At 49.3% G+C, this 19,959-nt stretch overlaps 1 protein-coding gene across 1 annotated transcript; it reads left to right on the top strand.

Annotated features, from left to right (window-relative positions):
- Positions 1-362: 362 nt before the first annotated feature.
- On the top strand, positions 363-19,875 carry PRPF8 (pre-mRNA processing factor 8). The gene is made up of 43 exons (XM_084493153.1): positions 363-387; positions 499-608; positions 688-856; positions 1,409-1,573; positions 1,674-1,892; positions 2,481-2,693; positions 2,971-3,096; positions 3,175-3,280; positions 3,946-4,136; positions 4,330-4,449; positions 4,520-4,709; positions 5,023-5,142; positions 5,471-5,605; positions 5,717-5,846; positions 6,236-6,432; positions 6,545-6,751; positions 6,838-7,001; positions 7,364-7,490; positions 7,614-7,806; positions 8,135-8,322; positions 8,539-8,777; positions 9,283-9,429; positions 9,688-9,898; positions 10,218-10,334; positions 10,421-10,668; positions 10,862-11,041; positions 11,539-11,674; positions 11,917-12,086; positions 12,391-12,520; positions 12,700-12,846; positions 13,068-13,228; positions 13,856-14,047; positions 14,631-14,868; positions 15,139-15,267; positions 15,859-15,972; positions 16,116-16,289; positions 16,540-16,733; positions 17,084-17,323; positions 17,407-17,548; positions 17,874-18,014; positions 18,345-18,484; positions 18,677-18,879; positions 19,561-19,875. The coding sequence occupies exons 2-43, from the start codon at positions 509-511 to the stop codon at positions 19,713-19,715; spliced, it is 7,008 nt and encodes a 2,335-aa protein (XP_084349279.1). The 5' UTR covers positions 363-387; positions 499-508; the 3' UTR covers positions 19,716-19,875.
- The last annotated feature ends 84 nt before the right edge of the window (positions 19,876-19,959 follow it).

Genomic DNA, 19,959 nt, shown 5'->3' with positions numbered 1-19,959 from the left:
CTGCCACGCGCCCCCCGCTTTGGGGGTGCCTCACGGCCCCAAGCCCAGGGCCAGAGGCTGCAGGCCGCATCGCGCCCGTGATTGTCCAATCAGAGCCCGCTCCGAGCTGTCACCGCTCTCCTCTCCACCAATCAAAACCAGCAGGAGGCGGGACCCTCCCCCCCACGGGAAGCGCACCGCGAGCACCGTTCTTTTCCCTTTCCCTCTCTTTGCCCCGCCTCCCCACCCTTCCCCGCGCTCTGACGGGCTGGGAGCGCTGTCCGTCAGGCTTTGCGAGCGTCGATTGGACAGACCGCAAGGCCGCGCGCCCCGCCCACATCCGGGCCTCGGAGGCGCGGCGGTGGTGGGGGCAGCGCCGCCATTGCGGGGGGGGAGCGCGGGGCAGCGGTGAGGGGGGACCGGGAACCGGGGGGGGACCGGAGGGGACCGGGAGGGCCCGGAGAGGGCCCGTGAAGGGTCCGGGACCCCGCCGTGAGCCCGTGGTGCGTCTCCCCGCAGGTCCGTCGCCATGGCCGCCGTGTTCCCGTACCGCGGGGCCTGCGCCCCGGTGCCCAGCCCGCTGGCGCCGCTGCCCGACTACATGTCTGAGGAGAAGCTGCAGGAGAAAGGTGGGTGAGGGCCGGCCGCGGCCTGCCGAGTGGGCCCGGCCCGGCCTGACGCCGTGTTTTGGTTTCTGTGTCTCCGCAGCCCGCAAATGGCAGCAGCTGCAGGCCAAGCGCTACGCCGAGAAGAGGAAATTCGGCTTCGTGGACGCGCAGAAGGAGGACATGCCCCCCGAGCACGTCCGCAAAATCATCCGCGACCACGGCGACATGACCAACAGGAAGTTCCGCCACGACAAGCGCGTCTACCTGGGGTACGGGACAGCCCCGCTCCCGGGGGATGCGCCGGGAGCTGCTGCCGTGCTGAGGGTGCTCGCTGAAGGGAGAGCCCTCGCTCCTTCCCTCAGTGTCAGCTGGGCACAGAAAGCAGCGTGGCAGGCCAGGCAGTTGTACTAGGATGGCAGTGAGGAAGAGGATCAGCAAAGGATTTTGTTGCTTTAAGTTTTTGAGAAAAAACACCGTGCTGAATCCTGAGAGGGTCTTGGGAGGGAGCATCAAGTAGTCAATATGGTTTTGGATGATTAATATACAAAATATTAATATACAAAAATATTTTTGATGGGATGTTTTTAACATGTAATGATCTCTGTGAAACCAACCGGTAGAAAACTTTCTGGTAATGAGATCAGTGAAGCGCAAGGATAGAAGGGGAAGTTTGCGGTGTTGTCACTGGAGGCCTTTAGGAGCAGGTTAGCTGAGCAGTTTTCAGGGCTGGCAGATGTACACGTGAGAGGGCTTCCAGCAGACAAACGCCTGTTTTCTTGAGATCTCTTCTAACTGTGATACTCGTTGATTTCTGATTGCAGTGCTCTGAAGTACATGCCTCATGCTGTTCTGAAGCTCCTGGAGAACATGCCCATGCCGTGGGAGCAAATCAGAGACGTTCCAGTCCTGTACCATATCACCGGAGCCATCTCTTTTGTGAATGAGATTCCCTGGGTCATAGAGCCGGTGTACATCGCGCAGTGGGGGTAAGTGCTGCCTTCCTTAACCCCGGTGGGATCTTATGAGCAAAGTCCCACGCTGATACCACAATAAAAACGGTGCCTGATGGCCTCTGGTTTCTGCCAGGTCGATGTGGATTATGATGAGGCGAGAGAAGAGGGATAGGCGTCACTTCAAGAGGATGAGGTTCCCCCCGTTTGATGACGAAGAGCCACCTCTGGATTATGCCGATAACATCCTGGATGTGGAGCCCCTGGAAGCAATTCAGCTTGAGCTGGATCCAGAGGAAGATGCCCCTGTGCTAGACTGGTTCTACGACCACCAGCCGCTGAAAGACAACAGGAAGTACGTAGCACAACCCAGTGAGGGGTTGGGAGTGGGAAACAAACATTATTCACTACATAAATTACCTGTATGTAGTGGTATAAAACCTTTGCTTATGCAACACTGGGCTATGTGTGATGTTGGCGTGGGGAGAAAAATGTCCCTCAAGGATAGGAGGGGGAATCTGACCACTGTAAAGCCATCCCTCAGTCTTCAGCATCTAGGGAGGGCAAACAAAGTCTGTCTGTCTCTTCATGGGTAATTGCTAAAACTCTGATGTGTCTTGCTGTGCCTGAGATGGAAACCTGAATTGTCTAGTTGGGATTTGAGTCGGTGGTTACTAAGAGTGCACTTAGGAGAGGCTCCTGTATATGACTTCAGATGTTGGTACCTCAGTTTGAGGCAAGGAACTGGACAGTTGTAATCCATAAAAGTTCTTAGCAATCCTGCAGCGTCTCTTTTCTGTCTAGCAGGGGGCAGGAGTTGGCTGTCTGTAATATTTTCTGCAAATGGCAGTCAGGGAAAGGTGTTGGGTTATTTGTGGTCCTTTAGTACGGGACCAGTTGTCTTCTGGCTGTACAGTGAACATCCAGTTCTGTTTCCCTGCAGGTATGTCAATGGTTCCACGTACCAGCGGTGGCAGTTCACCCTGCCCATGATGTCCACGCTGTACCGGCTGGCAAATCAGCTGCTCACCGACCTGGTGGATGACAACTACTTCTATTTGTTTGACCTGAAAGCGTTCTTCACCTCCAAGGCACTGAACATGGCTATTCCTGGAGGGCCCAAGTTCGAGCCTCTCGTTAGAGATATCAATCTTCAGTAAGTGTTCGATTTTGGAGGAAAGATAAGTAATTACCTGGGAAAGGGTCATGAGGGCTAATCTGTTATCATGTGCCTTGCCTTGGGTGAGATAATTCTGGGTCTTTGCTCAGGTTTATCATTGTCTGTGATGTGCTTGTTGCTTTAGACACTGAGTGATTCATAGGATGAAGAGAAGGCTAAAGGAAGGGCACACATACTGCATCTTTGGTCAAAAATATTTGTGTTTCTGTCTTCTCGAGTGCTGGTATGACAATTTCTTTTCTTCTCATTTGAGGGATGAAGACTGGAATGAATTTAATGACATCAACAAAATTATCATCAGGCAGCCCATCAGGACGGAGTATAAAATTGCTTTCCCGTACCTGTACAATAACCTGCCCCACCACGTCCACCTGACCTGGTAAGTGCAGCAGTCTCGAGAGCAGGGAGAGGAGAAGGAAGCCATCGGGATGCTCTAATAATTTGTTCTGTGTTGCAGGTATCATACTCCCAACGTTGTTTTCATTAAAACCGAAGATCCCGATCTCCCAGCTTTTTACTTCGACCCCCTGATCAACCCCATTTCACACAGACATTCCGTTAAGGTGAGTCAGTGTTCAGGAGAGCCTCTGATAAACTACATGTGTGGAGGTGTTTGGGCTTTAGCATCTTTTTATAACCTTGTTTCTGATAATGGCGCAGATGCATACGTATTTCAGGAGAAAACATAAGCCTTTCTTTCACAAAAACAAAAATGTAGTTACTGTTCTCTTTTTTGTAGTTGCACAAAGATGTTTCCTTTCATCTCGAGGATAAAGTTCAATGCCTAAATAACAGTGTTGTTTTAGTATTGTCTTATAGGCTATTTATCTTTTTCATGGAGCTGACATTTCCCTAATTTACCTCTGTAACACCTAGCTCAGGGTCCAGTAGCCAGCCTTTAGGGCCATGAAGATGATCAGGGGGTTAGAGCACCTCTCCTGTGAAGGAAGGCTGAGAGAGCTGGGGCTGTTCAGCCTAAAGAAAAGAAGGCTGCAGGGTGACCTCGTTGTGGCTTTTCAGTACTTAAAGGGGGGCTTAAAAAAAGATGGAGAGCGACTTTTTGCTCAATCAGATATTGACAGGACAAGGGCAGATGGTTTTAAATTAAAAGAGGGGAGATTAGAGGTTAGGAGGTTTCACTCAGAGGGTGGTGAGGTACTGGAACACGTTGCCCAGAGGAGTTGTGGATGCCCCATCCACAACGTGTTGCATGTTTTCTGTATTTCAGAGTCAGGAGCCACTGCCTGATGATGATGAAGAGTTTGAGTTACCAGAGTTTGTGGAACCTTTCCTGAAGGACACTCCGCTCTACACAGACAACACAGCCAATGGCATTGCCCTGCTCTGGGCCCCACGGCCCTTCAACTTGAGGTCTGGGAGGACTCGGAGAGCTCTTGACATCCCACTGGTCAAAAACTGGTGAGTTCTTCCCAGGGGAAAAGGGTGTTCTAGTGTTTGTGACATTATTATTACAGTACAATACAAATAAAATAAAGAGATCGTGTGGTGGGTGAGTGGCTGGCTTCTGGAGATTTCAGGAGGCTTTCTGGAGACTTACCATTTTATAAGGAATGTGAGTTACCTGGAAATTTGAAATCTATTTTATCCCTAGGTATCGTGAGCACTGCCCAGCAGGCCAGCCAGTGAAAGTGCGAGTCTCCTATCAGAAGCTTCTGAAATACTACGTTCTGAACGCGCTCAAACACAGACCCCCCAAGGCCCAGAAGAAGAGGTAAGCGAGGGCCTGTTCAGGAGGAGCTGCTGTAGGGGATGCAGCTGATGTTAGTCTCTTCTCTCCCCAGGTACCTGTTCCGCTCTTTCAAGGCTACAAAGTTTTTCCAGTCAACGAAGCTGGACTGGGTGGAAGTAGGCCTGCAGGTGTGTCGCCAGGGCTACAACATGCTGAACCTGCTGATCCACAGAAAGAACCTGAACTACCTTCACTTAGATTACAACTTCAACCTGAAGCCAGTGAAGACCCTCACCACCAAGGTATCGGCCCATGTACTGTTCTACTCAAGAGTAAAGTATACCTGAAGGTTTTTAAGTAGCTGGTGTGGTAATAGTGAACACAGTGACTCAGTTGGTCAGTTGTTGTACAGACTGACCAAATTGGAGCTGTTTGACTGTTAGCTGGAGTTAAGAAGCACTTGAACAGTGCTCTCAGACATGGTCTGATTTTTTAGGTGGTCCTGTGTGAAGCCAGGAGTTGGATTCAGTGATCCTCATTGGTCCCTTCCAACTCTGGATATTCTAAGATTCTGTGGTTCTATGAAATCCTCAATCTTTGCCTTTTCTCTTCCAGGAAAGGAAGAAATCCCGTTTCGGTAACGCTTTCCATCTGTGCCGAGAGGTCCTGCGCCTGACTAAATTGGTGGTGGACAGCCACGTCCAGTACAGACTGGGAAACGTGGATGCGTTTCAGGTAGCCTTGATTCTTTATTTTCCTTGTTTCCTTTCAAAGGTGGAGAGGGGAAATTGAGAGAAGGAATGGAATATCTGGATGGGCTTATATGGGATGCACAAGATGACTGTTGCAGTGTTACAAAAAAGAGGGAAGCAAAGAAAGCATTTGGTATTGAGTGAAATGCTGCTGTTATTCTAGTTCATAAGAGTTGATGATTGCATGAGTGACTGGTGGGAGCTTTGCACAGCCCAATACACTCTCCTCACAGCTGCAAAATAAGCCTGGCTTCTTGAGGCAATGTGTGCAGTGTTGATTGTTATCTCTGACTGTGCTCCTTGTGTTTCAGTTGGCAGACGGCTTGCAGTACATCTTTGCCCATGTTGGTCAGCTGACAGGAATGTACAGATACAAGTACAAACTGATGAGGCAGATTCGCATGTGCAAGGACCTGAAACATCTCATCTACTACAGGTTTAACACAGTAAGTTCCACTTCTCCGATGAGGTGGTAACCCCAAGTAAACTGACTGAGAGGGGATGGATTCTGGAGTGTCCGTAAATGACCTCCTGTTACCGTGCCTCTCTTCTTCCAGGGGCCTGTGGGCAAAGGTCCTGGCTGTGGCTTCTGGGCTCCAGGCTGGAGAGTGTGGCTGTTCTTCATGAGGGGCATCACGCCACTGCTGGAACGCTGGCTGGGGAATCTGCTAGCCAGGCAGTTTGAAGGTCAGCATGCTGTGTAAATCTCGGACATGGGAGGATTGTCTGCTAAAGATTAATGCTGTTTACTTGCTAGCTTAAACTCAAGGTTTCTGTTTCAAGTGGTGATTTGAGTCCATGTTCCTTGTCAGCCCCAGCAGCTATTGTCCTGTTTAGAGCTCTTACAAGACCAATGCCCCCACAGTAGATTATAAATGGAAGTGGGATTCTCTGATCCGTAGTGCTCTGGGGTCTGTAGCACCCTGATCAATTATTCCAAACTCATCAGTAATGTTGTAGCAGTTAAACTTCTTCAGATACCCTGCACCTCTTTGCAGGACACTCCTTTAATACAAAGAAGAGGGGCACTGCCCTCTTCTAATGTCTGAACTGCTGAAGTACCTTGTTTTCTGCAGGCCGTCACTCAAAGGGTGTAGCAAAGACTGTCACAAAGCAGCGCGTGGAGTCTCACTTTGACCTGGAGCTGAGGGCAGCCGTTATGCATGACATTCTGGACATGATGCCAGAAGGGATCAAACAGAACAAAGCCAGAACCATCCTGCAGCATCTGAGCGAGGCTTGGCGGTGCTGGAAGGCCAACATCCCCTGGAAGGTAAGTCCCTCACTTGACCTTTCTTTTCAGTTCAATTATAACACCTCTTACGGTGAACTGCTCTCATTAAGGTTCCCACTCTTGTTTCCCTCATAATACTGTCCCTCCCCAGGTTCCCGGGCTGCCCACTCCTATTGAGAACATGATCCTGAGATACGTGAAGGCAAAAGCTGACTGGTGGACAAATACAGCTCACTACAATAGAGAGCGTATCCGTCGCGGTGCCACTGTGGACAAGACTGTCTGTAAGAAGAATCTGGGCCGGCTGACCAGACTCTACTTAAAAGCTGAGCAGGAACGACAGCATAATTACTTGAAGGTACTTATGTCCTGCCTGAGGTTGCCTAAATTTGTGCTGTTTTTATAAGCAGGCTTTCACTGACTAATCATGTTGTGGTTGTGCAGGATGGGCCTTACATCACAGCAGAAGAGGCTGTTGCTGTGTACACAACCACAGTGCACTGGCTGGAAAGCAGGAGGTTCTCACCCATTCCATTCCCACCTCTGTCCTACAAGCATGACACCAAGTTGCTCATATTAGCTCTGGAGAGGCTGAAGGAAGCTTACAGGTAAGCGTCAGGAAGTGACTGAGTTCTGCCAAGGGTCAGACATCTGCACTGGGAAGGGCTTCTGAAAGTTTTGTTGTCCGTTATTCCTGAAATTGAGTACACCGTAAAACTGACCCTGATGGCCAGGTAAAGGCTGTAGGTTGTGGTGCTGCCAAGGCTGCCGGGGGGTTCTTCATGGACTCTGCCACTTGGGGAAAAACAATGCCATGTTTCTGGGGGCTGTTGGGCAACTGGGGAATGTGGATTGTGAAGAATTACAGATCTTGTCTTGACTCACTTGGTTGACGCTGTCTTTGATTTAATGCAGCAGCCATTAGTTTTGTTCATGCTTGGGTGTGTGAGCTGTTCTTTCTCACTTTCAGTGTGAAATCTCGCCTGAATCAGTCGCAGAGAGAGGAGTTGGGCTTGATTGAACAGGCTTATGATAATCCTCATGAAGCTCTGTCCAGAATCAAGCGACACCTTTTAACTCAGAGAGCCTTCAAGGAGGTGAGCATCCTGGTCAAAGCCAGAGAACACTAAAAACTTATGCTGTGTGCTACCAAGACTATTAAGAGACTTGACAGATGTTTTCTGTAAATGCAGGCTTCAGCTTTACCTTCTCTTTTTTAGGTGGGTATTGAGTTCATGGATCTCTACAGCCACTTGGTTCCTGTTTATGACGTTGAGCCCTTGGAGAAAATCACAGATGCTTATCTGGATCAGTACTTGTGGTACGAGGCTGATAAGCGAAGACTCTTCCCTCCTTGGATCAAACCTGCTGACACCGAACCTCCTCCACTGTTAGTGTACAAGTGGTGCCAAGGTTAGTGAGGGTTTGTATTCCCTGATAAAAATGAGTTCTGTTAATGTGAGCTTGCTGCTTAAGAATCCCCTTGCTGAGTTTTCATATTTGCAACTTTCAGACAATAGTACAGTTAGTTATTAGGCTCAAAAGCTGTATTTTGTAGGTTAACCATAGCATTTGTGGTTGACTGTGTATTTCTGTTTCAATTTCTGGATGGACTGGAGGGAACGGAGGCTGAAAATCAGGTGTTACAGGAAGCACGCTGACTTTCCATGCCCAGAATGGTGCTTCTACACTCTGAGAATTGCCTTGTCAGCTAACATGACACACTTGTTTGTCTCCTCAGGCATTAATAACCTGCAGGATGTTTGGGAAACAAGTGAAGGTGAATGCAACGTCATGCTGGAATCTCGATTTGAGAAGATGTATGAAAAGATTGACCTGACGTTGCTCAACAGGCTGTTGCGTCTCATTGTTGATCACAACATCGCTGACTACATGACAGCCAAAAACAACGTGGTCATCAACTACAAGGTGATGATTACTGTCAGAAAAGGGGGGAGGTGTGGACTGTAAAATTCAGAAATCTGAGACCCATGGGTAGGAGGGGGGACACAAGGCTTGGCAAAGAAATAAGTGATTAGGGAGTAAGGAAACTGTACTGGGTCCTGGTGAAAAGCAGCTGCTCACACAAAGGTTTTTGGTGTATTGTGCCAGTCAGGTTCTCACCCTTTTCCTTCTGTTACTCAGGACATGAATCACACCAACTCGTATGGGATTATTCGTGGGCTGCAGTTTGCTTCCTTCATTGTCCAGTATTACGGGCTTGTGATGGACCTGCTGGTGCTGGGCCTGCACCGTGCCAGCGAAATGGCTGGGCCTCCCCAGATGCCAAATGACTTCCTCAGCTTCCAAGACATTGCCACTGAGGTGGCCCATCCCATCCGCCTTTTCTGCAGATACATCGACCGCATTCACATCTTCTTCAGGTGAGAGCTCCACAGGGCCCTGCTTTCCTCTGCTTAACTTTTGTTCTGGCATCTTGCAGTGGATGTTTTGAAAGGGGGAGTTAGTATGCTTCTACTCCAGTTTTTTTCCCCCCTCTGCTAAGAAGTATCAGGAATGCTTGAATTAACAGATTTTCCAGAACAATTGGGTGTCCAAATGCCTCCTCTTGCTTTCCCAGTTCACCATATTAAGAGGAGAGCTTTGCTGAATCAGTAGAAAAGCAACATCAAAAGTCAAATTGATTTTCCACAGCTAAATAAGCCTCTTGGGGCTTCCTAGCAAGTGGATGTAGCGTTTTATGTGTGTTCATGGAAAGATAACCCAGTCAAGGGTTGGTCTGTGCTAACGAAACTGAAGTCCCTTTCAGTGGGAAGATGGAGGAATTGGATAGTTAGCTTCAGACGTGCAACAGCAATCAACTTATCCCTAAGCAGGTCCTAATCATTGTGGTCATATAACTCCAGCTTCTCTTCTGCGTGTTTCCAGGTTTACAGCAGATGAGGCAAGAGACTTGATTCAGCGCTACCTGACAGAGCATCCAGATCCCAACAACGAGAACATCGTCGGCTACAACAACAAGAAGTGCTGGCCCCGGGATGCTCGGATGCGCCTCATGAAACATGATGTCAACCTGTAAGTGCTGCAAGCTGGAAAAAACAAGGAGCAGGGTGGTGGGAAAATTAGTTGTGATAAATAAGTGTTGAAGCCTGGCAGACAGGTGCTCAGGAAAAAAAAAAAAAAGATGAAATGAGGAGGTTTGTGCCATAATTCTGACAGTGGATGATGGATGTGAGAGACTGTGGTGCTAAGAAAGCCCTGAAAGCTTGCCCAGTTTGTATTTCACCGTGGTAACAGACAGCCTGGCCTCACTGGGTATGCTTTGTTTTTCAGGGGTCGTGCTGTTTTCTGGGATATCAAGAACCGCCTGCCTCGATCAGTCACCACAGTACAATGGGAGAACAGCTTCGTCTCCGTTTACAGCAAGGACAACCCCAATTTGTTGTTTAACATGTGTGGTTTTGAGTGCCGTATTTTGCCCAAATGTCGCACCAGCTACGAGGAGTTCACCCACAAGGACGGTGTCTGGAACCTGCAGAATGAGGTAGGGTGAGAGTTAGGCTGGGAGAGGAGACCCTGCTGGGACTCCTGGCATCAGAGCTTGGCTTACACCTGCTGGGGGGGGGTCTGCATTTACGAGCTGTGTTCCTGGGACCAGTGGCAGGTAGAGCTAAGAGAAACTCAGTGAGGGGTGGGGAATCCTTGGTCGGGGGTGAGGAGGGGATCCAAAACTGTAGAGGTGCTGTTCAGCCTGTTGCCTTTCATGTTTGATGAATCCCTGATGGCAAGAGCTCACCTTATTGCTTACCTTGTCTTGGATGGAGGGCTCCCAGGAAGGAACTGATAGCCCTGTGCTCTTGCAGGTCACCAAGGAGCGCACAGCCCAGTGCTTCCTGCGTGTGGATGACGAGTCCATGCAGAGGTTTCACAACAGAGTGAGGCAGATCCTCATGGCCTCTGGCTCTACAACCTTCACTAAGGTAAGGTGGGAGAAAGGTGTGTGAGAGAGCTTTCTGCAGATGCTTGGGGAACAGGCTGAGAACCAAGCCCTTGTTTTCCTTCCTAGATTGTCAACAAGTGGAACACAGCTCTCATTGGCCTGATGACATATTTCCGGGAAGCTGTTGTGAATACTCAGGAGCTGCTTGATTTGCTGGTGAAGTGTGAGAACAAAATCCAGACTCGAATCAAAATTGGGCTGAATTCCAAGATGCCTAGCCGTTTCCCACCGGTGGTGTTTTACACCCCTAAAGAGCTGGGAGGGCTGGGCATGCTCTCCATGGGCCACGTTCTCATCCCACAGTCTGACCTGAGGTGAGTTGTGCTTCCCTATCCTAAACGCCCACAAGGTTTGCGTGTTCTGATAAATAATTCTTTGCCATAAAAATATCTGAGAATGCTAAAGCGTGACTTGGTAAAGAGAGAGGTTGTCTTCACAGTAGGTCATGGCAACGTGACTCGCGATGTCCCATTGCTCCCACCTCACTCTTCTGCCTCTTCGCTGCAGGTGGTCCAAGCAGACAGACGTCGGCATTACTCACTTCCGCTCAGGAATGAGTCATGAGGAGGACCAGCTCATCCCAAATTTGTATCGTTACATCCAGCCATGGGAGAGTGAATTCATCGACTCTCAGAGAGTATGGGCAGAATATGCCCTCAAACGACAGGAGGCTATAGCCCAGAACAGGTACATGTTTCCATGAACACGTTTCCATGTGCAATCACATCTCAGCTGGGCGGGGGCAGGCAGTGGTGTGAGGTCTGCTGCTGTCTCAGGGTTCTGCAGACCTTGTTGGGTCTGTGATACACATTACAGGCTGCCTGCAGAGCTGCAGTCTTACCTCTGGAGGAGGCATGGGCTCTGCAAACAGATAGCACACCCATGGCACAGTTTAAGATAAATGATATGCCAGATGGTGCCAGGAAAAGCTGACATCAGACCCATTTGCGCAGCTAGTTCTGCTCACTTACAAGGGCAAGCTTTTCCTTTTGGCTGTTTGATATCAGCCTGTTCACAGTAAAAGCTGTGGAAGCTTTGAGCCTCTTGAGTGCTTGGCATTTTAGAACCTCCTGCCAGAGCCCTGAGATCTGTATCATTTCTGTGATCTCGTCAACTGAAATATTCATTAATGCGTTGTCATAAAATGGAGATGTAACAAAGTGTGGGGGCTGTCTTTTCTTCAGGCGTCTGACACTGGAAGATCTGGAGGACTCATGGGACAGGGGGATTCCTCGTATAAACACACTTTTCCAGAAGGACCGGCACACCCTAGCGTATGATAAAGGATGGAGAGTCAGGACTGACTTCAAACAGTATCAGGTATTGACAGGGACTTTCTCTGGCTGATTGTGAAGTTCAGACGTCATCTTAGATTTTGCCCAGCCTGCATTGCCCAGTAGCACTGACAGAACTCACGTTGCAGATGAGCTGTGTCTTCCAGGACAGAGTATGTGAGGTTTTTCACTTGTTAGCTGGCATCATCATCTTGGTTCCTAAAATTAACGCAGCACAGTTAAGAGATCTGAACGCAGAGCTGCTCACTTGTGGGCTGTTTTTCGCAGGTCCTGAAACAGAACCCGTTCTGGTGGACACATCAGCGTCACGACGGGAAGCTCTGGAACCTGAACAACTACCGCACGGATATGATCCAGGCCCTTGGTGGAGTGGAGGGCATCCTGGAGCACACTCTCTTCAAGGGCACTTACTTCCCCACGTGGGAGGGTCTGTTCTGGTAAGAGAAACATTCATCTGGCGTTGTCATGCAAACTGGAGCTTAGTGATGCACCCGGGAGGAGTTCATGGCTCAAGCTGTACTGATCCTGCTTTGAGTGTGTTCTGTTTTCCAGAAGTGCATTGTATAGCTCAGTTGTGAAGGGTACCCGGAATTGTGCTCTGACTGAATTTTCACATGTGAATTCATGGAAATTTATTTCCCTGAAGCAGTTTTTCTCACTCCTGGTGTGCTTGTTCCATGCCTCTATTATATGTGGTGCGTGGCAGTCAGCTGTGATGACGCGATTGATTGTCATTTCTAGGGAGAAGGCCAGTGGCTTTGAGGAGTCCATGAAGTGGAAGAAGCTGACAAACGCCCAGAGATCTGGTTTGAATCAGATTCCAAACAGAAGGTTCACTCTGTGGTGGTCTCCTACCATTAACAGAGCCAACGTAAGTATCTGGAGCTTGCCTGTAGAAACTTCTGCAGAGTTGAGAGCAGTTAACAAATCCTTCAGAACTCCTCTTGCAGATGAACTGTAGATGTAAGCCTCCTCAACAGGAGCAGTTCTGTTTTCTAAACTTGGCCAGTTGTGCTGTTGCCTGTTCTCACAGCTGTTTTTCCTTTTCAGGTGTACGTTGGGTTTCAGGTGCAGCTGGATTTGACAGGTATCTTTATGCATGGCAAGATCCCCACGCTGAAGATTTCTCTCATTCAGATTTTCCGAGCTCACTTGTGGCAAAAGATCCATGAGAGCATTGTAATGGATTTGTGTCAGGTGAGCAGTATGTGAACTAGGTTTGTTTCTGTGCATTGCAGACGTTCCTTGTGTACCAACAGCCTCCTGCTCACAGCAGTAGCAAGGCTGCTACTCCTGCAGTTCAATAGGGAAGGGAAGGAAACTAGATTTTCCTGGGCATCTGCCAGGTCTTTGCTGAGGATAGACTCTTTTAGCTAGACTGTTTGAACACAACTCACCTTTGACTGCCTTCTCCCCAGGTGTTTGATCAAGAGCTGGATGCTCTGGAGATTGAGACAGTGCAGAAAGAGACAATCCATCCCAGGAAGTCGTACAAGATGAATTCCTCATGTGCAGATATCCTTCTCTTTGCTTCCTATAAGTGGAATGTGTCACGTCCATCGTTGCTTGCAGATTCCAAGTAAGTGCTTCCCTTTCTCTGTCCTTGATCTAGCTGCAGAGAAGGAGCTGCTGAGGCTGTCATCCTGAGCTGGAGGCTCTCTCTCTTGGGCACCTTTGGTTTTCTTTGGGGACCCAGGAGAACACGATAACACCTGGCAAAGAGCAGGGCTAGTTTGGGTAGAAGGTTGGTACACCTCTAGCACCGCCTTCTGGAAGACATGAAGAGCATCTCTGCTGCTCTTCCCTCTTCCATTTGCCCTTTACCATGAGCCCAACCTCAGGAGCTCTGAGTAGTTCTTCAGGAAACTCCGGGGAACTGTGCCATCCTGGGCCCACAGTGTGGAGTAAACTGGACACTTACCTGCACCTGTGCTGTGTTCACTTAATTAAACCCTCAGCAGACATTCCCTGGGATAGATGCTGCTCATTGTGCAGTAGATGAGTAGCCACGTAGCATTATTAACAGCTTCTGCATTCAGATGCTGTGTGAAGAGAGCAGTGGAAACTTTCTTTTCAGGAACGTATGCAGACAGCAGCCGGCTTCAGTAATCAGATTTGATAGCAGTTACTCTCTGCCAAAGAGATAAGTAGCAATTGCCTGAGAGTTTTGTGCTAGATAAGTTATTCTGGCTTGCTTTCTCCTTAGAGATGTGATGGACAGCACCACCACTCAGAAGTACTGGATTGATATCCAGCTGCGCTGGGGAGATTACGATTCCCATGATATTGAGCGCTATGCAAGAGCCAAGTTCCTGGACTACACTACAGACAACATGAGTATCTATCCATCTCCCACCGGTGTGCTCATTGCCATCGATCTGGCCTATAACTTGCACAGGTAAGATCTGCACCGTCTGTATTTTAACTGTAATTGGTAGTTCCTGGATGTCTTACTGCATCTCTGAATTGGGCTGCAGTCCAGGCAAGGGTGTGAGGGAGGAAGGCAGAAGCTGGAGGTAGGCACTGAATGGGATGAGGCATCTAGGCAGCTCTGTCACTGATGTCTGCTGTAACAATGGTTCTGTCCTCCCAGTTCACTAATCAGTTGTTTTCTTAGGGGTTCTCTGCCAGACTGCTCCTGGAGGTCAGGGACAGGCCTTGTTTAAAAGCTGTCTGCGAAAGGGGGCAACTGTTCTTCACTGGGGGGAACTAGGGCTATGTCGTTTAAAGCAGACTTCTCCAGTGGGCCAATTAGAGAAGATGAAACCTTTCTGAGATCACAACATGTGTGTGCTCTAGTTTCTCACTGAGGGGAAGCATAGGGAAAAGCTATAGGTGAACAGCTCCAAGAACATCACAGAAGTTAGTTATCAGCCCACAGAAAGGAGCCTGGCTGCTGCATGGCAGGACTTGTGCATAGCTGTTGTTGCTTCATCTTAGAGCCGATAGCAACAACTGTTTCTGTCTGTTTTCTTCTTCAGTGCATATGGGAACTGGTTCCCTGGGAGCAAACCTCTGATCCAGCAGGCTATGGCCAAAATTATGAAGGCAAATCCTGCGCTGTATGTGTTGAGAGAACGAATCCGCAAGGGGTTGCAGCTGTATTCATCTGAGCCCACAGAACCATACCTTTCCTCTCAGAACTATGGAGAGCTCTTCTCCAACCAGATCATCTGGTTTGTGGATGACACCAATGTGTACAGAGTGACCATTCACAAGGTGAGGCCAGGGGCGCACCTTCAGGGGGAAGGAATAAGGACTGTAAATGTCCTTTGCTGGGGATGATTGTGGAGGCATGCATGGTGGAAAACTAGGAATCAGCTTGGGCCTACTTTTTTTCTGCAATGTGCACAGAGCAGCTCTTTCCAGTTTCAGTTTCCAGTACAATTTCCAGTACGGTTCTTGCTCAAAGCATGTGGCAAGTCAGTTGTTGTGCAAGTGTGTGGATAAGCTGCATTCGTCTCACTCAACTTTCACTTGTTTCCTCAGACTTTTGAAGGGAATTTGACCACAAAACCTATCAACGGAGCCATTTTCATCTTCAATCCCAGGACCGGACAGCTCTTCCTGAAGATCATCCATACATCTGTGTGGGCAGGACAGAAGCGTCTGGGACAGGTGGGGCCTGCCTGCTTTTTGTGCTTTGGGCAGTGAGGCAGGGCTGGGCTCTGGTTTCTTGGAATATACAGTTGAGTAGAAGGCATCGTGAGGGTGTTTAGCTTCCTGCCTCCCAACAGGTTTGGAGCTCCAATTGTTAGTGTGTAACCTGTGCTCTGGCAAACGTTTTCATGGGATAAAGAAGTAAGAATGCAGGCATTGATGTTGCAAGGTTTTTGAGGCTCTGGGGTGTACAGAGCTTATGTCGACAAGCAGGACTTGAGAAACAGCGCTGTGCTGACTGTTGCAGCAAATCACGTTGCTCTTGGACGAACATCCAGTGCAGCGAAAAGACACTGAGGTGATGAAGCCAGGGAGGTGGTGTAATCAGCTGTTTTTTCTCAGCCAGTCAGGAGTAACTGAGCTCCAGGAATGGGAACTGCCCTCTGTGACCAGTGAGAGGGAAATGCTCGGCCTTGTCACTGATCTGAAACAAGCCATACATTTCTGATGTATTTTTAGGATTTGGTTTGAGCCTCTCTCATTCTCAGAAGTATGGAGACTTTGCTGTGAGCAGGGAGATATTCTTCTAACCCTGCTGTCTTTTTATAGCTGGCCAAGTGGAAGACTGCAGAAGAAGTGGCTGCCTTGATTCGATCGCTTCCCGTGGAGGAGCAGCCTAAACAGATCATAGTGACTCGAAAGGGCATGTTGGACCCACTTGAGGTAACAATGTGCATACGGTTGTTTAGGGACGTTGTAAAATCATTGTGAGGTTGCAGAACTGTTCTGTGTTCCCGTGAAAGTCTTAATCTGGCCCAATGTTCTGCAACAGTTGTGAGTTAATTCCTCTTCTCAATAAACTCCAGGTGCACTTGCTGGATTTCCCCAATATTGTGATCAAAGGCTCAGAGTTGCAGCTGCCTTTCCAGGCCTGTCTGAAAGTGGAGAAGTTTGGTGATCTCATCCTGAAAGCTACTGAACCCCAGATGGTTCTCTTCAATCTCTATGATGACTGGCTGAAAACAATCTCTTCCTACACGGTGAGGACATGCATAGTCTGTACTTTGCTTTGCCACCGATACACAAACCAAAAGCCAAGGTTTCAGAAGTCCTTCCCTATTATTTACTCAAGAGCGCTTGCTCTTGGTCTGCGAGGATTTTTCTTCAGATTGATTCCACTGGCGCTTCTCATGTATTGTTGGTGTGCCCAAAGAGAGGAGTGGTGTGAAAGGGAGAAGAAAAAAAACACACGGATTTTCTAACTAGCTGCATCTTTTTTTCTTCTCTAAGGCATTCTCCCGCTTGATTCTGATTCTCCGGGCACTACATGTGAATAATGATCGAGCCAAAGTGATTCTGAAACCAGACAAGACAACCATAACAGAGCCTCACCACATCTGGCCAACCCTGACAGACGAGGAATGGATCAAGGTGGAGGTGCAGCTGAAAGATCTGATCCTTGCTGACTATGGCAAGAAGAACAAGTAAGCCACTGTCCTGCTGCAGTAATCCTGTCAGCCTTTCCTTCCTGCTCTAAATACTGTGTGGCCCGAGCACTCCTTGTGCAGATAGAAGACTTTGAAAGGCTTTTGGCAATGAACGGTCAGAGTTGTAGGGAAATTGGTTATATTAATCGCTTTCTGGAAAGGCAGATAAAAATACTTGATCTGTGATTTCTGATCTGTGCATTGTGTGATTTGGTCCTTCCTCTTGTCTAAAATGTTTTGGTTTCGTTTTTCGTAGTGCCCTGACTGTGTTCCAAGCTTGTGCCCTCGTGAGAAGGGTCCGGTGTGTATTTTTGAAGTGCCTGACTTGAGTGAATTTTGTCTTTCAGTGTGAATGTTGCATCCCTGACACAATCAGAGATCCGAGACATTATCCTGGGCATGGAGATCTCTGCGCCCTCTCAGCAGAGACAGCAGATTGCAGAAATTGAGAAGCAAACCAAAGAGCAGTCACAGCTGACAGCCACACAGACCCGCACCGTTAACAAACATGGGGACGAAATCATCACCTCCACAACCAGCAACTACGAAACCCAGACTTTCTCCTCCAAGACTGAGTGGCGAGTCAGGTAGGGAGGCAGGCAGCAGTGGAAAAGGTCAGAGTGCTCAGGAAAGACCTGTGCACCCTGTAATAGTTGTCTCCTCTTCACAGAGCAATTTCAGCTGCCAACCTCCACCTGAGAACGAACCACATCTACGTTTCATCAGACGATATAAAGGAAACAGGCTACACGTACATTCTTCCCAAGAACGTGTTGAAGAAATTCATCTGCATCTCAGATCTGCGGGCCCAGGTGAGTGTGCAACAAGTCTGTTGTGGTGCTTCTCCGTGCTGCTGGGTTGTACACCAATCCTGGGCAGTCAGCTCCTGCTGCTGTCTCTAGGCTGGAGGTAGACACCGTTGATATTGGCTGAGAAAAGTTCTAGCCAGGTGCTGATGGCTTCCTTTGGCCAGACTTGGGAGGAAACTCAGCACAGAACAAAACTGATCTTCTGTTCTAGTGAGGACCTCCTGAACAAGAGATACCTGCCATAGGACCTAAGAACAGGCCCACTGACCCTTACGTGGTTATAGGAAGTTCTCTTCTGGGCTCATAAAGTGTTTTTTTGTGTTCCTAGATTGCCGGTTATCTGTATGGAGTGAGCCCTCCTGACAACCCTCAAGTGAAAGAGATTCGGTGCATCGTGATGGTGCCCCAGTGGGGAACACACCAGACCGTGCATCTCCCGGGGCAGCTGCCACAGCACGAGTACCTCAAGGTGAGCTGAGCTGCTCCCAGGGAGGGTGGAAGAAGATCACCCTCTTTAACAGAGACCTAAGGCGATGGAAGAATCTTGCTGCCACGCTCAGCCCCGATGCACTCACCTCAGTTACCTCTGCAGGGTGCCCTTGTTCTGTTGTGGATGCAGAGCTTCAGTGTCTCAGCTTGAAGTCTGCCCGATCTGGGATCAGGTGGAAGGGAGAAGCCTGTAGTCCCCGTGTACCTTGTACCGTGCTTGAAGCTGTCTTGTGTTTAAACAGCTTTTGGTTCTCTCTTGGCTTTCAGTTTCTTTTTGTAAAGTAACCGATTTTCACTTTCTTTTTATCAGGAAATGGAACCTCTGGGGTGGATTCACACCCAGCCCAATGAATCCCCGCAGCTGTCACCACAGGATGTCACCACCCATGCCAAGGTCATGGCTGACAACCCCTCCTGGGACGGGGAGAAGACCATCATCATCACCTGCAGGTGGGAGGCAGCAGGGCTTCTGTGTCCCCCCTGCCAGGGCGGAGAGAAGCCAGGCTGCTGAGGGCGCAGCTCTTGGGAACATGTTGAAGTCTCAAACTAAAAATTTGGCAGAAAGGGGAGCATTTGCTCATTTCTTATTTCCCTCTGTCCTCGATTAATCTGACTTGCATCATCTCTCTGCTCTCCTTTCAGTTTTACCCCGGGCTCCTGCACCCTGACAGCCTACAAACTGACCCCGAGCGGCTACGAGTGGGGCAGGCAGAACACGGACAAAGGGAACAACCCCAAGGGCTACCTGCCATCCCACTACGAGAGGGTGCAGATGCTGCTCTCGGATCGCTTCCTCGGCTTCTTCATGGTTCCAGCGCAAGGATCCTGGAACTACAACTTCATGGGTGAGCCCCGGGAAGGGGACAGGAAGGGAGGCAACGCAAACAGCTTGGGGAGGAGAAGGAAATGGCTCCTTCGGCGAAGCATTCCTCACGTGTTGTGAAGCTTGACCTTCCTCTGAGCAGCTGGCAGGGATAGTAGCATTGTGGTCTGACCTTTCCTTGGTACCAGTGCAGGGATGTCAGTTCTTAATGATTTGAGGCAGCAAGAGGGCAAACTCTGATGCAGGAGAGAAATCAGACATGAGACCATTTTGTGTTTCCGGATTGTAGCGTCTGGTGTATTGCCACTGAATAATTAATATCTGTCAGGCAGAAGAGATGATGATGGGAGAGGGAAGCTGTGCCCGGTAGGGGTGGGTAGCAGGGAGCCCTGGTTGGAGGACATGAGCTTGGTGAACCATAGCCACAGAAGGGGTCAGGAAATGAAGAGGCTGGCAGACAAAATGCTTGACTTAATCTAGAGGAAAGCACTGCAGGGGCATTGTAAGCCTCTGGGGGAGGGAGCCATGCAACACAAAGTGTGGAGACTTGCGGGTTTAAAACTTCTTCCACGCTCTGCTTAAGAATCCTCTTGGGAGGGCAGAGGGCTTCGTTAAGCTCCTGATTGATAGGGAGAGCTTTCAGATGGGGACAGGAGGGAGCTGAAGGTAGAAGCTCTGACTCAGCTGCGACTCTCTCTTCCAGGTGTTCGCCACGACCCCAACATGAAGTACGAGCTGCAGCTCGCCAACCCCAAGGAATTTTACCACGAAGTCCATCGCCCCTCTCACTTCCTCAACTTCGCCCTGCTGCAGGAGGGGGAGGTTTACTCCGCCGACCGGGAGGACCTCTACGCCTAGCCCTGCTCCCCCCGGCACCCTTAGTACTGTTGATATTCAACAGCCTCCCCCTGCTTTTCCCACCCTCACACCCCCCTCGTCCCCCGTTCACCCCGCACGCATTGTCTCGGTGGTTGTACCGTCTGTAGAGTGGCTTTAATAAACTTTTTTTTTTTTTTTTAACCAAGGTGAACGCCTCGCTAGGGCAGCCCCGGACGGGGCGGGACGGGGCGGAGCGAGCGCAGGGCCCCGCGTCCGGTGCTGC

The sequence above is a fragment of the Aythya ferina genome, assembly GCF_964211825.1.
Source record: "Aythya ferina genome assembly, chromosome: 19".
Classification (NCBI taxonomy): Eukaryota; Metazoa; Chordata; class Aves; order Anseriformes; family Anatidae; genus Aythya; species Aythya ferina.
The sequence above is the reverse complement of the archived record's forward strand: the minus strand, read 5'-3'. Positions and strand labels throughout refer to the sequence as shown.

Bases quoted from the DNA above. Each gene is read 5' to 3' on its own strand.
- PRPF8 (XM_084493153.1), top strand. From the start codon at position 509: ATGGCCGCCGTGTTCCCGTACCGCGGGGCCTGCGCCCCGGTGCCCAGC. The intron at 4,137-4,329 runs GTGAGTTCTTCC...TTTTATCCCTAG, and splicing joins ATCCCACTGGTCAAAAACTG to GTATCGTGAGCACTGCCCAG. The intron at 6,752-6,837 runs GTACTTATGTCC...GTGGTTGTGCAG, and splicing joins GACAGCATAATTACTTGAAG to GATGGGCCTTACATCACAGC.